The sequence below is a fragment of the Agaricus bisporus genome (assembly GCF_000300575.1).
Source record: "Agaricus bisporus var. bisporus H97 unplaced genomic scaffold AGABI2scaffold_8, whole genome shotgun sequence".
Classification (NCBI taxonomy): Eukaryota; Fungi; Basidiomycota; class Agaricomycetes; order Agaricales; family Agaricaceae; genus Agaricus; species Agaricus bisporus.
This window is the reverse complement of record NW_006267371.1, coordinates 489,769-507,540: the sequence shown is the minus strand read 5'-3', so window position 1 is coordinate 507,540 and position 17,772 is coordinate 489,769. Positions and strand designations below refer to the sequence as shown.

The window sequence follows — 17,772 nt, the reverse complement described above, 5'->3', positions numbered from 1 at the left end:
ACCGACATGGCGGTCAGTGGAGTTAAGTTGATGATCGATGGAACTCCCAGGAACTGATGGATGAGATTCGCACCATCCCAAAAACCTGCTGGGGATGGACGTGAACGACGGGATCGCAGCAATGGAAGACAGTCGGAGAACCATGGAGGTAACGAGAAAGTGGAGAGGCAAGGGAAAGATCGCCCAGCCCGTCCACTGGCTTGCTAGTTTTACTTCGCCTGACATGAGGAATCTGCATGTCGTTTTGGCATCAGCATGTGGACACCATCCTGGCTTCGATTGACAGAAGGTTAACCAGATATGTTATTCACCAAGCACACGTGCAACGCCGACTTCCTGGCACGCCTTCCCCCCATCAGCAAAACATCAATGGAGTGATGGCGTGTGATGGCGTGTGATCAGTGTGATGCGCGTGATTCCGACTACCCCCTGTGCCATCACTCCGCATCACAGGATCATTGGGTTTCTCACACCTCCAATCACAACTGGAGATATATTTACAGCCATTCACAAAACGGCTAACTTGTACTCGAAGTCACACTGAATCACTCAATTAACACAACTGGCACAATACTATAATAATTTATAACGGGCTACTTAAAAGCTCATGAGTATGATGATCAATATATTGGTTTACATAAAAAGTCTGAAACGTATCAAGAGACCGTTGAAACTGGAAGTTATCGGGCATAAGTTTGAATTGTGGTCCAAAAACAGGCATGAGGTGAGCTCCTCGCAATAAACAATCAAGATGAATTACCGACATGAAAGGACGTTTATGAACCCCCCGCAAATCAGGTTTAACCATCCACAAGCCTGTATCAGCATCACGAGTGGTCTGGGCTTTAACAAACCACTCAACCAATGCACAGGGATAATAATGACCTGAGTGTTATGAATTTACCAACCTATTGGAGGGACGTCATCATGCTTACTCATTTCCATATCCCTGGATATACTCTTCCCCACCTACGCTTCTCCCATCATTCTTTCCCATGTCACTTTCTCTTTGACATTACCTTGTTTATCTTTCCCTTCTCATGATCATTCTTATTGTTCCCTTGACTGATCCTTCATGTTACCTGTTATATCTTTTTGTTCTCATGATCAATCTTCTATTCTCATGATTGATCATCTTCCTTCTTTCCACATGGTCTTACTCCACTACCCCGAGTACTATGACTCACTGATTACTCATCTACCTCGGTCACTGTTACTCAGCCCGTTCTATACTTAGTTACCTTGGGTAGATACCTTCACTTATATAAGACCAGTAGATACTGTTGTATTCCTCACGCTTTACCAATTGTATCTTTCCCTTTCTCTACTCTCACCTCGCTCTCAAGTCTTTGTCACTTGTCTGCAACCTGAGTCTCACAGACTAAGGTCGTAACATCTGGTAAAGCGTCTATACCTCACCTTGCAGACAGCAGCTATCGAGGGCTTGCTGTAGTGGTAGTGCATACGGCAGAATCTACCAGTCGAACGCACTTGCGTTGAAGGTCGCTCTATCGCGTCGAATTTTTTACGGAGTACTTAACTCGGACACTATTGCATGCCAAGTCGGGAACAGGATCTGCAGAGAACGATTGAAGAAGATTTCAACATCTACCAACAGGAGACATTACAAGAGCTTGAAAAGACAGCTGAGCATGAGCATCTGAGGCTATTACAACAACTTCAACCGAGACCGGAAGAAGAAGACGAGCAGATCCAACAGACAGTAGAAGAGAATCATCACTCAGAGAAGGAAGACGAAGACGAACCAACCAGTCGCTTATCACCTGAAGAAGAAGAAGAACTTGCCAACAAACTAGCAAACATGTCGACCAACGATACTTTCAGAGCTTTAATCCCTGACCCAGGAAAGTTTGAAGGAAGTAGAGAGAAGTTTGAGGATTGGTGGAGGAGTATCCAACTATTTTTGACATTCAACAAAGTCACCACCGACAATGACAAGATCATCGCTTGCATCTCGCGAATGCACAACGGAACAGCAGGAGCACTAGCCGCTTTAATCGCTGATAGGATCAACGGTAACAACAAGATATCATGGAAGGAGTTTGAAAAGGAGATGAAGGAAGCCTTTATTGATGGAAAAGAGAAGGAGAAGAGCGAAGTCGCTATCGAAACCCTAGCCCAAGGAAGGAGGCCCATTATCGACTACTTGGTCGAGTTCAACTTGTTGAAGAACAAAGCGGGCACCGACGATCAACACGCTGTATTTTTGCTTAAGAAGAACGTTCGGAAGGACATCATACGAACCATCCTATCATTCCCTCCCACGAATCTACCTACGAACCTTACCGAATGGACCAATGTAATCAAGTCGGTTGGAATAGGAGCCGAAACCATGCACATGTTCGACAAACACACCTCTTCTGGAGTAACTTATGGAGGAAGCGGTCAACCAATGGAGATTGGTAGTTCCGAGACTGCTAGAGCTCAATTCTCTAACAACCAGAAGAAATGTTTCAATTGCGGAAAGTTCGGACATTTTGCCAAAGACTGCAGGCAACCGAGGAAACCAATAACTTGTTACAACTGTAACCGCATAGGACACATCGCCAAGTATTGCAAGGCGCCGAAGAAAGCTAGGACCAGAGAATTTGCCGAAGAAAACCCTCAAGAAGAGGAAAAGGCAGCCGAAGAACAGGATTTTGTCGACGGGTCAACCTGAGCGCGAAGGATCGACCCCTAAAACGTAGAGTCTCTCCCCATGTATCATCTATTTCGAAATCTACCTACATTATCCCTTTCAAACGAGACTCGAAGCGCGAAATCTTGCTAGACGCAAACATCAGAACGAAGAATGGAACTAAAACGGTCAAGGCACTTATCGATTCGGGAGCACATATGACGCTAGTGGCCAAAGGATTGGTTAAGAAGGAAAACTTAGAGAAAACCAAACGACAACAACCAATGAAGATGAGAAACGCAGACGGAACACCTAATCGAAACGGAAAATTAACTGAAGACGCCAGGATTCAGATGGATTTAGGAGGACATAAAGAGGAAATCAAAGCATTGGTGTCGGACATATCAAGCGCCGACATATTCCTAGGATATGATTGGCTAATTCAACACAACCCGGAAATTGACTGGATAAATCAAGAAGTCAGATTCTCTAGATGTCCAAACACATGCACTGTTCAACACGAAACTATCCCTTTCGCTCGACGGCTAACCACTGATGTGGAAAGCGCTACGGAGGAAAAGGAAGTGGACCCTACCAACCCGGAAGATTTACCTAACTACATCCGTCCCTACGCCCATCTCTTTAACAAGAAGAACTTCGACAAACTTCCTGCACGAACGGAATGGGATCATGAAATTAACTTTACGGAAAACGCACCAACGGAGATATCATCAAAGGTCTATAGCATGACACCATTAGAGAAAGAGGAACTGGACAAATTTTTGGACGAAAATCTGGCTACCAATCGAATCCGACCATCGAAATCACCTTACGCAGCACCATGTTTTTTCGTTCCCAAGAAAGACGGTTCACTACGATTATGTCAGGATTACAGGAAACTGAATGAAATCACAATCAAGGACAAGACACCTTTACCCCTCATCAGTGAAGTATTAGATCAACTCAAGGATGCCAAGGTTTTCAACAAATTGGACATTATCTGGGGGTACAACAACGTTCGGATACAAGAGGGAGATGAATGGAAAGCAGCGTTCTTAACGAATCGCGGACTATTTGAACCAACGGTCATGTTCTTTGGAATGAGCAACTCTCCCGCTACCTTTTCACGCATGATGGCAACAATTTTTCGAGAAATGATACAAGACGGATCTCTGGCCAACTACATGGATGACTTCATTATTCCAGCAAAGGACGATAAAGAATTGGAATCACGGACCACACGTTTCCTCAAAATAGCGGAGAAACACCATTTATCATTCAAACGAACGAAATGTGAATTCAATGTCTCATCAACAACGGTATTGGGAACGGTTATTGGGAATGGAAAGGCAACTATGGAAGAAGAAAAGGTCAAAGCAATACGAGATTGGGCAATCCCTACCACGGTCAAACAAGTCGAAAGTTTTTTAGGTTTTGCGAATTTCTATCGACGCTTTATCAAGAACTTCAGCACCATCGCACAACCGTTAAACGAGCTAAAATCTAAGAAGGGGGAGAAATGGTATTGGAACGATGAACAACAACAAGCTTTTGAACAGATCAAACAAGCAATCGCCAGTGAACCGGTCCTCGCATTACCAAAAGACAATGGACAATTCAGGGTCGAAGTAGACGCATCAAACTATGGAACAGGAGCAGTACTATCGCAGGAACAGGAGGACAAATGGCATCCGATCGCCTTCATGTCAAAAACACTGTCTGAAGCTGAACGAAATTATGAAATCTACAACAAGGAACTACTGGCCATTATAAAAGCCTTAAAACTATGGCGACACTATCTATTGGATGCAAAGGAGCAGTTTGAGATATGGACAGATCACGAGAACCTCAAGTATTTCCGAGAACCTCAAAAGCTCAACGCTCGACAAGCGAGATGGTACCTCATGCTACAGGAGTACGACTTCCTTTTACGACACATTCCAGGAAAGACAAACACCAAAGCTGACATCTTATCTCGCATTGTCAAACCGGATACCTCAGAAGACAACAAAAACGTCAAAATGTTCAAAGGAAAAGTATTCACTTGAGAACTCATAGAAGAAATATCGGATTATGAAGAAACAGTCCTACTCAACCGACGATTCGAAGTCTCAGCAGATCAGAAAATATTGGAAGACATCAGAAACTCGAAAAGAAGAGAGACAATGGTATTACAAGAAATGAGGAAACAACCGGAAAAAGTATGGGAATCAGAAGGAATTGTTTTCCGACAAGGAAGGATCTATGTACCGGAAGAGAAGGAACTCAGAGATCGAATTCTCTACGATCATCACTACCCATCCAACATCGGACATCCAGGACAGTATCGCATGCTAGAATTACTAAAACGGACCTTTTGGTGGCCCACGATCAAGACGGACGTCAGAAGATACATCAGGGGATGCGACATGTGCCAGAAGAACAAAACAATTTGACGACCCGATCACATTCCACTTAATCCACTCCCTATCCCCGACAAACCTTGGGACGAGATATCTATAGACATGATTGGACCATTACCGAAGTCAAAAGAGAAGGATGCTATTATTGTTATCGTTGACAGATTCTCCAAAATGATCCACCTCGTTCCCACCACTACGACACTCACATCCACGGATCTCGCGGACATCTACAAAGAAGAAGTTTGGCGACACCACGGAATTCCGAAGCGTATCATCAGTGACAGAGGACCACAGTTCGCATCAAAATTCATGGAATCTTTATGCAATGCCCTAGGCATCAAACGAAATCTTTCCACTGCCTATCACCCACAAACGGACGGACAAACAGAGCGGATGAACCAGGAAATTGAGACCTATCTTCGAGCATTCATCAACTATCGACAAGACGATTGGACAAGATGGCTTCCCATGGCAGAATTCCATTACAACGACAAAACCCACGCTGCCACCGGACAAACCCCATTCTTCCTGAATTACGGACTTCACCCATGGAAAGGAAACATTACGGTTGAAACGACGAATCCTACCGCCACCTCCCTGATAGAAGAACTAGAAAACGTGCGAGAAGAAGCTAAAGCTGCGATGGAAGCAAACAACGAGATGATGAGAGAAAGAGGAAACAACAAGCACCACAAAGAACCCTTTGCCGAAGGAGATAAAGTTTGGTTAGAAGCGACGAACATTCATTCCAATCGTCCGACTCGGAAACTAGACCACAAACGATATGGACCTTTTGAGATCTTGAAACAAATCGGCGATCGATCTTACAAACTGAAGTTACCTGACACCTGGGCAATACACGACGTCTTCCACACATCGCTCCTAACAAAAGTCCGACACCCTGAGTTTGACAGTCAGAAGAAACCCACTCCACCTCCACCTGACATTATCAATGAAGAAGAAGAATATGAAGTTGAAGAAATCCGAGGACACCGACGGAAAGGCCGAGGAATACAATTTTTAATTCACTGGAAAGGATATGGAAACGAAGACGACTCTTGGATACCACGCTCATCCCTAGAAAATGCAGAAGAAGCACTCTCCGAATATAGAGCAAAACTTCCGAATGGACAGTTATAAAATCAACCTAAAAATGCTCCAACTCTTTCATCCTTTCATCGACCACAATATGCAAGCCATTACCGAATCTTTTACACCGGTTTCAAAAGACCTCTTTATCCGTGGAGCCGACATTGTATTCATGACCGACAACGGAACCAAATTCCACGTCCATGCCTACTTCTTCACTCGCGAATCTATCTATTGGCAACAAAAACTCACCGGCCATAGCGAACCTCACCATCCTTTATCCAAACACTATACCACAGACGATCCCTACATCATCCAAGATGTAGACTCTCATGATTTTCGAAAATTTCTCCGTGTATTCTATAATACGCGATACGGCGATTACTCTTTCTTTTCCAACCTCGACTGGGTCGACATCTTATCAATTGCACACAAATGGGAGTTGCCACACGTCAAAGCTCTTTCCAAACTTTATCTTGGAAAAATGGGTTACGGAGTTGTCGAACGAAATTGTGGAGTTCACTGTACTCGAATCGTTGACGATGAAATGATTGACCGCTCTTATCCTCGTCAAGTCTATCTTATTTCATGTGGACACGAAATCTGAACAGGGGGTAATGTTATGAATTTACCAACCTATTGGAGGGACGTCATCATGCTTACTCATTTCCATATCCCTGGATATACTCTTCCCCACCTACGCTTCTCCCATCATTCTTTCCCATGTCACTTTCTCTTTGACATTACCTTGTTTATCTTTCCCTTCTCATGATCATTCTTATTGTTCCCTTGACTGATCCTTCATGTTACCTGTTATATCTTTTTGTTCTCATGATCAATCTTCTATTCTCATGATTGATCATCTTCCTTCTTTCCACATGGTCTTACTCCACTACCCCGAGTACTATGACTCACTGATTACTCATCTACCTCGGTCACTGTTACTCAGCCCGTTCTATACTTAGTTACCTTGGGTAGATACCTTCACTTATATAAGACCAGTAGATACTGTTGTATTCCTCACGCTTTACCAATTGTATCTTTCCCTTTCTCTACTCTCACCTCGCTCTCAAGTCTTTGTCACTTGTCTGCAACCTGAGTCTCACAGACTAAGGTCGTAACACTGAGTGTTTGAATGAAAAGAGCAGATGAAGGTGCACAACGCTAAGTCCTTCAAAACCAGCCTTATCTTGATCCTCTACTACAAAGGCACAATCATAGCGAGGTCCTGAATGACGCCAGTTGGGGGTGCACCGAAGGCGCTCACGGTACATCCCATGTAGTCCCGAAGGATCGGACGGTGCGTAAAAGGTTGCCACTGCTGAGTGATTGATAGATATCGTGGTTTCAATTTCCGGGAGCCAATTATGAGGAACACTTTCTGCAGGAAACCAAGCTACAGGATAAAGCTGATCGTAAAGAAAACGGCGGGTGAGAACAGCAAAATTGGGAACATGTATGTGGCTGGCTATTGAATCTATGTCACGAGGGTATCCAGAAGCTTGACAACATGTGAGTTTGGAAATCATCGACGAAACTATACGTGCTTACCCGGACGTCGAGCCAAAACTACGCTTCCACTGACAAGGTCATCTACAGGTCCAGCTTCCTCATCCTGGTTAATCTCCTTTGCTACCATCTCATGAAACGGCGGTATCATCTTGCGCTTGATAAAGTCGACTCGCAAGGCATGTAATTTATCAAGGCGTTGATTAGTTTGGAGCATCTGACCCAGAGCATTGTAGCGATTCGACCGTCGCCAAGGTTTTTTAACAGCAGTTATGTGCCGTGATTCAGTAATTGATGAACAAAGTCCTCCTGGTGCTCTGAATTCTTCAATAAGTGATCGATAATGGACCAAAGAATGTTGGCGAGGAAGGGAAATCCCCTTGGGACGGACGCCAGTCTCTTGAAATATTTCACACGACTGATGAAAGGAGTTGAGCTCCTCCTCGAGTTGATCCAATAAGCGTAGCGAGAAACGAGGTCGACGTGCTATGTAACAAAATTCCAAAAAGCTCGCAAGAGCCCGAAGCATCTCTGATGGAACATACCCCACTAGTGCAGGGAGATATACCTATATCATCTTCATGTCTCAGTGATAGAACATGATAGCTGGCTGTAAATCGTTACCTTCATAAGTGCTTTCGAGTCATCCCCAGTCCACTGTTTGAACCGACGCCCTTCAGGAAACCTGCAAAGGCCTGGAAATGCAGGAGCTGCAGCAATCCTATACTGCCTGGTCAGTTCCCTGGCTATTAAGATTACCCTTCAAAAACGTACCGTCGATCGATGTCATCCATAATTGTGGCTGCCTTCGCCTTTCCTTCTTGTATCTCTAGATATTCACCCACCCACGTTACAAGGTGGTCTTTGAAAGACCCTTTAATAATCTGATGCAACAACATCAGCAAAAAAGATTTTTTCTTAATTGTTCTTAATTGGTCATTAAGAAACAATTAAGAACGGATACCTTTCTGAATCTTCTTAATGATACTTAGGCCTGTGTATCTTAAGGTTCTTGGAAATGACTTAAAAGTCACTTAAACTGTACTTAGTTGATGTCTTTCTCATAGATATAGAAATATTGACATAAAGATAGATTAGTCAAAAGTCATATTAAAGTCACTCAAGTACATAATTAAGACACTCAAGGTCAACTAAGACAATAATAAGAAGCTTAAAAGTGAATAAGTCAACAAAGTGATTATATTAGCATAGTAAATAGAATACATTGGATACAATCTATACAAAAGGATGAGATGGGAAGATGAGGGAGTGATGATGAGGGAGTGATGATGAAAAAAGGAATAGTCTACAAGTAAGAAATGAGTATGAAAACATACAGAGATAGAGAGCACTCACCAGGGACCAGAGAATCTCTAAAATCCCCCCAAATCCCCTCCATACATTCCCCAATTATCCCCCCAATTATCCCCCCAATCATCTGCTCAAGTATCCCCTCAAATAAGCCTCCAAAAATCCCCCAAAAAAGCGTCCAAAATAGGCAAAAAAGCGTCCTAAACAAGCTTAGAATTAGCTGGGAGAGAGCTAGGGAAGGGAAGGGAAGGTACTCACTTGAATATAAGCCTAGGAGAGCAATGAGGAGGGAAGGGGAGGGAAGGGGAGGGAGGGGAGGGGAGGAATGATGGTGGTGATGAGGAAGGATCAACGGTCATGCTCGAAACAGAAGTTCAACATGTCACATGACATCATGTGACTGCTGGACTTGTAATTTTCGAGTCAAAGTTCCTCAAATCATAGGTAGGAGATATTTACGGGTCATTTCTGCACGGATTGTAATGATCTAAAAGTGTATTCCTATAGTTTTGAGGTCGGGGAGTCCAAATATCCAATCAGATTCTTTGTTGGATGAAAGCCTATCGAGATATGGCACATTTAACATATAATAAACACAAGATTGCGCTATAGCTCCTCTAATATTGATCGGATAGTAAATCTAAAACGAGATACGAATTTCTGGACCTTAAATACATATATTTGCATTCTTAAAACATGAAAATCGGCCCAGGAACCAGTATAAAACATGACATTCTTGTCATGTTTTTCTATATCTCCAAATCCGGTATGTTTTCCGACTAAAACATACATATAACCTTATGTTCTTTTAATAGTCTAAGATTTGTCGTGATTTTTCCAGAATTTTCCGGTTAGTAGAGCAGGCTCTACGACGAGTCTATCTGCAGTTGACAATGACCCCCCCCCCCATGATGGAATCTTGATATCTCCATAACGGGTATGTTTTCGACAAAAGCTTATATATAAACTTATGTTTTTTTAATATTCTAAGATTTGTCGTGATTTTTCCCGAATTTTACAGGCAGTAGAACAGAGCATATAATGTAATGTCTCTCTAAACATATTTTATAGTGAACATAAAATTGTCTACACTCGAAAAAGTTGATGATCTTGATTTAACTTAAGCTTCTGTTGAAAGATTCTAGTTCTTTTAAACATCCTTTGATCCTTGGTTTTCTCCTTTTTTTCCCTTGAGATAAACATGAATTTATTTGTTGACAAGGTCAGCTACTTTAAATTTTTTATGGTTCTTTGTTTTCTTATTCTTATCTTTGAGCTATACTTCTAAGAACCATTTAAGTAACAAGGGTGTTCTTGGACTCCTGAACCTTCTTTATAGTCTTAACCTGTCATTAAGTAATTCCAAGTAGAATTAAGAAAAAAGACATTTTGCTGATGAAATCCGGTGACAATATGGCGTAGATATCAGCGCGAGGGAAATCTGACGTGAAGGGCTGACATTCCCCTGATTAGTGGCTAAAATTTGAGAGCCAGAACTGATGACACTCACTACAATCTTGCTGTCAATTCCATAATCATCCCATAACTTTCCAGTCTCATCAAAAAACAATTGCGTCAATAGATCTGTGTGATTGCGCTCCCGAGGTAGAGCCGGGGGACTGACATCGAGATTATCAGGAAATGCGGTACACCTTAGCGGCAGATGTAAGTCGATTGGTATGATCATGATTGAACACGCCTACTTAGCACACCATCCCTGCACTATTCCTGCGAGAACTACCTGTTCAGGGTAATCACCAATAAACGCAGCGAAATCATATATCACTCGACGAAATTGGGAATCAGGACATCGTCGAATGACTGGTTTTGACATTGCAGGTTTGAGAGAAGAAAAAACAGCGGATAAGGCTTGGTGAAAAAGTTGTTTTTTGAATGTGTGAAATTCTGGGTCTTTGTCGTCTTTGCGGTCATCTGGATAACCCTGATTAGTGGATGACTTTGTCACCTGTGCGTCGTAGTGACTCACTTTTGGGTATTGGAAAAAAAATAAATGGAATGACGCTGTTCCGATGAGCACGTCAGACATTGTTATGCAAGTTACCAATAGATATGTATCCTGGGTGGTACTCCACATGGCCAGTTGCCACTGATACCGTTGTTTTATCCGTGCCACAGATAATTGGGCAATACATAGCACCAGCCATCAAGGGGTCTTCAGTGTAGATTTTACTCTACCCATAGACATTAGTGTCGTTAGAATCGACTCAATTAATAACTCACCGACTGACGCCAGGCATAATTACCTGACATTACATCACTCCACACCCGCTCGCCATTCATATCAAGGTCTATATATGGTGCATAGTCGAATTCACCATCGAAATCGGGATTCTCCAGCATTTGCTTCAATACAACGTCAGGGTCTCTGTACCAGATGTCGTACAACTTCTTCTTCCAACTCGGCGCATTTTCGGCTTGTTCGTGGGGAATCACAGCTTGGAGATGAAGCCATGGTGCATCTCCAAGCTGAATGGAATCGATAGTCTCGTACATCTGGCTTGCTGAAGCGAAGGGTCCTACATCTCCATAATGTTGTAGAAGATCGTCGTGGATAGCACAGAGCTCATTGATGTTTTCAACGGACATTTCAACACGTCGAAATAAGAGATCGGCAAGCTGGAATTCAGCACTGCTGCGGAATGGTGACCAGTCGTCCAGCGAGCCGGAGCCTGACACTGAACTAACCGAGTCATTGACTAGTAACGAAGCTCCGGTAGAAGTGCATGGTAGCCCTGAAAGACCTCAGGTTAGAAACCAATCTATGCAGGATGAGATGTACAAACGTACCGTTCAGATGAGGGTGTATGGTTCGCTTCGAGTGATTTTCGTTAGGGGACACCGGCGGTGGTCCTGGGCTCGAGGGAGTTGAAGCAGTATATTGTGGAACTTCTGAATACTCAATGGCCGTAGAGCTTGTATCATCTTCTACCTCATCGAACACGGGAGGGTTTGTTGTGAGTATGTGACGACTGTCCATTTCTATGCGATTTGCACAAGTATGCTTGTCGCGTACATGCTTTGTAAGTCCTCCCTGGCTTCGACATACTTTGGGGCAGCCAGGAAACAGACAATGCAAGCGGGGGATCGATTTTCGATGGGGATGTGGATGCATGAACAAATATGCAATCAAAACTGGTGCCGAAGTTCCCTCAGCGGACGGAACCGGGATCTGAATATATAAAATATATACCTTAATCTTGTTTCACTTTGATCTCCTATGGCTAGTCGCCCCAATACTCGCCCCACAAACAAGCAGCAGCATCCTGGAAGCAACCACACACGATACGACATAAAACGTCGAAGTGCCGCTCAAATTGCTACGGATAATATTGCACAAGCTGACAGCCGCCTTCAAGCTTTACGTGACACAACTGATAAACGGCGTAAGCGTGTCCAGGAGACAGCAGAATATGAAGCAGAGTTCATGGAGTGAATCGAACATCAGAAAGTGTTACAGTGACCCCGGCCCGGTCCTAAGCTGGGGCGTTACGTCGATAGAAATACTCAGAGTTCTAAAGCGTAACAAAGGAGACCTCCTCGATGAATCGAGAAGAGTAACTCAAATGCGCCGTTATAGTACTAAGAGCTTGAGAGCGATTTATAGAGCTTAGCAATTAAGTCTGACGGTTCAAGCGTATAGTTAGACTAAGACTTTGTATTCAAGTCTCCACCTAACCAAGTAGAAACGTTGTTTCTACATCGTAAAGTTGAGCGTCTTATATATGTTTTACAAGTACTCTATATATAACTAAGATCAACTTCTTAAGGTACCGAGACTCGACTCGGGAATTATAAAGAAGTTTTCGTCACACTAAAATAGAAACGGAACAAGTGAACAATAATTATAGAAAGTTAATTATAAACTATTTCCGGATCATTAAAACGGATCAATAGAGTATGTAACAAAATCACAATCAAGATAGCGAAATATAAGTACACTAAGAGGTAAACATAATTGTAATTACAGATGTAGTAATCACTATGAGAAATGTAACCATATATGTCACGGTTCATAACACTATCCCTTTCCTAAGATAGTTTACCAGAACTATCTAGATGTCAGGGTGTCCTTCACCGCTCATGTTGTATTCAGCGACATCATCGTAAGTGTATTCATCGCCTCCATCATAATGTTCTGTCGACGGGGATCGTTGGCGTTTAGGCTTGCTAGAAGCCGAGCGGTTACTGGGAGTTGTTCTTCCAGAGTGACGATAGGGGGAAGGGATGGATATCGCAAGCTGTCCGTATCTGTGATCGGTGTTAGTGGACTTAGGCTTGGACTTGGGCTGGTAGATAGGTTGATAGGTTGGTCCAAGATGAGTGGTGGTAACTGGACCGGAAGCTGAAGTGGTGTTGGAGGGATAGATGGCGCCGGTTGATATATTGGACTGTTTGGCGAGTAGTTGTCCGGATTGCTGTAGTAACTCGGCGTCATGGGAGGTGTGGGAAGTGATAGACATTCCTGCCAGAGAGGCATCGGAGGAGTGGGCGACGGAGTTGGGAGTTGTGGTGCCAGAAGTGGCATTGCCGGAGTGTGGATGAGTGAGGGGGGGTCGGACTGTGAAAGCGATGGCATTGACCAATACCATGGCTTCTGGGGGGAGATCCCTTCTAGCAACTCCTCGATAAGGGTTTCGGGCACAAAACTTGGCAAAGTGGCCAGGTCCCTGGGTATTACAATACCTACAATGGTAGAGCGGGCAACTTGTCTGCTGATGACCCATTCGGCCACATAGTCCGCAGGTTCTACCTGTATATCTAGGTCCTGTAGGAGTCCCTCGTCGAGTTTGATAAGATACTGGGTTGTTCGACGAATTTGTAGGAGGCGGAATTCGCACGTATGGTGAAGCCAATCCATGAGATTGGGGAAGTTGTATAGGAGGAGTGGAAGTTGTTGAATGGTGAGGTTGGGAGGTGCTGCGAGTAACCGGTTCATGTCGGTTTGGAGTTGGTTGACTGATGTTCGGATGTGGGCGCAATGGCGAGGAATTGATTTTCTGGATATGGGTGAAAATTTCGTTGCGACTGGGAGTCCTCGGGCAAAAGCGTGCCAGATCTGAAAGGCGGGCGTCCATTTCTTCAATTCTTTGAAGGTATGCACGTCTTGCAGAAGTGAGTTCATCAACATGAGCCCCGATTTCGTGCACAATTGAAGCGAGTCGAGGAATGCGGCCGTGACTGGACAGAAAGTCTGTGGCTGCTCTCTCTGATAGAAATGCTCGTCGAATGTTGGCATTCTTATCAACGGATACTTCGCCTTGGCATGGTGTATTGCGAGGTGCGGTTGGGGGTACTGACGAGTCAGACTTCGGGTTATCATCCTTGGTCTGATTGCTGGCATTTGGAGTGGAAGAAGATGTAAGAGCTGAGAGTGTCTGTGTAAGTTCTTGAGAGATGCTCATTGAACTGGGGAGTTATCTGAGTTTCTTCAGGTTCTTATACTCTTCAAGTATCTCGCTTGAATTTGCAAGATCTTCTTCCGATTCCCATGAATCCTCTGACGGTCCATATCCTTGCCATCTGACAAGATATTCTGTTCTTGTTGTGAGTCTTCCATTTCCCAAGCGTCTCTTCCTTGCTCTGTGATTAAGGATCGCTTCGACTTCATACTCCTCTTCTCCAGACACTAATGTCGGAGGTGGCTGTGGATTATACTTTCCATAGATGTCATTCTCTACTACGGGTGTAAGTAGAGATGCATGGAATTTGTTGTGTATCTTCCATCGCTTCGGAAGTTCTAACTCGTATGTTGTGGGAGAAGTTCTTCTAATTACTCTGAAGGGTCCTTCTCTTCTTTGGCTGAGCTTCTTTGATGCGTATGGCACGGGCAAGTTTCGGTTATCTAACCATACTCTATCACCAACCTTAAGTGCATTCCAGGGTCGGTTACTTCGGCTAGCCATCTTCAAACGTGCTTGCTCATGTGCTTCGATTGCTGCTTCTCTAGCTTGTTCTAAGAATAATGTCTTCTCTTCGATAGAAGGTACATTTGATTCTTCTTTGTTAATGAATGCTTTAGGATTGTATCCTAATATGAGTTCTGAAGGCGAATGTTGTCTTCCTGCATGTGGTTTAGTATTGTGAACGAATTCAATCATAGGTAGTGCTCGTCTCCATGTATTTGGATTTCTTGAAGTATAAACTGCAAGATAGAATTCTATTTCTTGATTGTAGCGTTCTGTAGTTCTATCAGTCTGTGGATGATAAGCTGTTGAGAATGCGGGCTTGATGTTAAGCTTTTCATAGAGTCTTTGCATAGATTTGGCTGCAAATCAAGGGTCTCGATCTGATATGATCTTCTGAGGTGTTCCATATTTAGAGAATACCTTATCGATTAGCATTTCGGCGATATCATCAGCTGTTGCTGTTTTCCTAGTAGGGGTTAGAATTATCCCTTTCGTAAGTCCATGGTCCACTATGGACAATATTGCATCATAGCCATCACTAGGGGGTAGATCTGTGATAAGATCCATAGATATTTGTGTAAATGGCTTCGTTACTGAAGGTCCTTTGATCGGTTGCATCGGCGGTTTTAGTGGATGTCTGTTGATCTTGTATTGTTGACATATGGGGCATCCTTTGACGTAGTTCTGGACATAAGTGTTCATTCCTGGCCAGTAGACTTCCTTCGTTAATTTTCGAAGCGTTTCGGCTATTCCAGGGTGTCCAGCTGATTCATGATCATGGACTCGGGTTAAGAGTTCCTTCTTGATGTCCGAGTCATCCGGTATCACAAGTCTTCCTTGATAAGTATAGATGTCTTCTTCTCGAGTAAACTGCTCTGATGGTGTAATAGTGTCTTTCTTCTCCTTGATCTTCTCTTCTAGTTCTTCCGTTAAGAAATTGATAAACTTCGTAGAAGGTAGAGCAATTAAGTTCTCGTTATCTATGCCTTCTGGAGTTAGATCTGGACGTCTACTCAGGGCATCGGCTAAGACATTCTTATTGCCTGGAAGGTGTTTGATGACATAATTGAATCTTGTCATATATAACATCCATCTCGCTTGTCTTCGGTTTAATTGTTGGGGTTCCTTCCACCGAGTAAGGTTCTCGTGATCCGACCAAATGAGTAATGGTTCAGGTGATCCTTCGACATAATGTCTCCATTCTTTTAATGCTCTAATGATTGATAAGAATTCCTGATCCGAAACATGATAGTTCCTTTCGGCTGGATTAAGGGATTTAGAGTAATAAGCAACCGGATGCTTATCTCCATTCGTGTCTCATTGTAGTAAGACTGCTCCTGTGGCAAATGCAGAGGCATCGCATTCTATTTCAAATGGTTTGGTTTGATCTACCATTTGTAGAACTGGTCGTTTTAGGAATTGTTGTTTAAGGGTTTCAAATGCTGATTGAGCATTTGGATTCCATTCGAATTTCTTTGTCTTCCTCATAAGAGAGTTGAGAGGTTGGGCGATTTTGGCGTAATTGTGAATGAACTTTCTGTAGAAGTTGCAGAATCCAATGAATTGTCGAACATTCTTGACCGTTTTAGGTACAGGCCAATCTTCGATTCCTTTTAGTTTAATTGGATCCATTTCGATAGAATCTGGAGTTATAATGACTCCAAGATATTCTAGACGTTGCGTTTCAAATTCGCATTTCTCTGTCTTGAGATAGAGATGGTTTTGTTCGAGTATTTGAAGAACTTGCTTGGTAAGTTCATCAAGTTGTTTTTGTGTTTTTGTATGGATTAAGATATCGTCCATATAGATAATGACTCCTCCATTTTCAATTAATTGTTTGAAAATGTGATCCATCATTGATTGAAATGTGGCTGGCGAGTTTGTCATTCCAAAGAACATGACAGTAGGTTTGTATAATCCATTAGGTGTTCTGAATGCTGCTTTCCATTCATCTCCTTCATGAATTCTGACGTTGTTATAGCCTAGTCTGACATCTAGCTTTGTAAACCATTTCGAATCTTTTAATTTATCCATGATTTGAGCAATGTTTGGAATAGGGTGAGCATTCTTAATCGTGTTTTGATTAAGATAGCGATAATCTTGACATGGGCGTAGATCTCCTCCTTTCTTTCCAACAAAGAAGAAAGATGATGCCATTGGTGATTTAGATTGTCGGATGTATCCCTTTCGTAGGTTTTCAGCTATGAACTTATCTAGTTCTTTTCGTTCTATAGGTGTTAGGTTGTAGACTGGCATTCTCTTGGGTTTGAAGTCGGTTTGAACTTCAATTTTATGATCCCAAGGACGTCTTGGTGGTAGTTTCTCTGATTCTACTTTGTTGAATACTTTGAGAAACTTGTGAAATCTTTTCGGTACTGCTTTAGTAGGATCAGATTCCGTTTTCTTCTTTTCAGCTTGATTGAATAGCTGTTGCGAGGTATTGCTTTTCGAGTTGATTTCAACGAAGATATTGTTAATGAAGTTGCTTGATGGTCCTCTAGAAAGTGTAAGAGTTGAGTCGTCATCTTCATCTCTCCATTTTAGAGTTTGTTTTGTCCAATCTATTGCTGGATTGAATTTTCTTAGCCATGATATACCTAAGAATAGTTTGTGGTTTCCAAGCGATACTATGCTTGCTTGTATCAACATTTTCTTGTTGTTGATTTCAATGTTGAGTAGGACATAATGTGTGCATACTCCTGATGCGTTTCTTGATCCATCGGCATTCATGGTATGTTTGACTTTCTTCAATGGAAATTTTGGTAAGTAATACTTCTCTACGAGTTTGTGATCGATAAATTCTCCTGCTGCTCCTGAATCTATTAGTGCGGTTAGTTTAATAGGATTATCATCTTCGATGTGAATTTTAATTGGTGCTAGAAGTGTTGTTCCTTTA

The 17,772-nt window shown here is 42.8% G+C and overlaps 3 protein-coding genes across 3 annotated transcripts; all 3 read right to left on the bottom strand.

Moving 5' to 3' along the window:
- Positions 1-7,238: 7,238 nt before the first annotated feature.
- AGABI2DRAFT_119986 (hypothetical protein) lies at positions 7,239-11,947 on the bottom strand (the record flags this gene model as incomplete). Its single annotated transcript, XM_006463095.1, has 9 exons — positions 7,239-7,630; positions 7,681-8,206; positions 8,263-8,359; positions 8,413-8,522; positions 10,460-10,601; positions 10,653-10,881; positions 11,012-11,141; positions 11,191-11,702; positions 11,758-11,947. 9 exons carry the CDS (start codon positions 11,945-11,947, stop codon positions 7,239-7,241), a joined length of 2,328 nt encoding a protein of 775 aa, XP_006463158.1.
- A 1,075-nt stretch (positions 11,948-13,022) lies between these two features.
- On the bottom strand, positions 13,023-14,206 carry AGABI2DRAFT_144536 (hypothetical protein; the record flags this gene model as incomplete). Its single annotated transcript, XM_006463094.1, has 2 exons — positions 13,023-13,637; positions 13,658-14,206. The coding sequence occupies 2 exons, from the start codon at positions 14,204-14,206 to the stop codon at positions 13,023-13,025; spliced, it is 1,164 nt and encodes a 387-aa protein (XP_006463157.1).
- A 3,238-nt stretch (positions 14,207-17,444) lies between these two features.
- Positions 17,445-17,717, bottom strand: AGABI2DRAFT_46675 (hypothetical protein; the record flags this gene model as incomplete). Its single annotated transcript, XM_006463093.1, has 1 exon — positions 17,445-17,717. A coding segment is annotated over one exon (273 nt), but the record flags the coding sequence as incomplete, so codon positions are not given.
- Between the last annotated feature and the right edge of the window lie 55 nt (positions 17,718-17,772).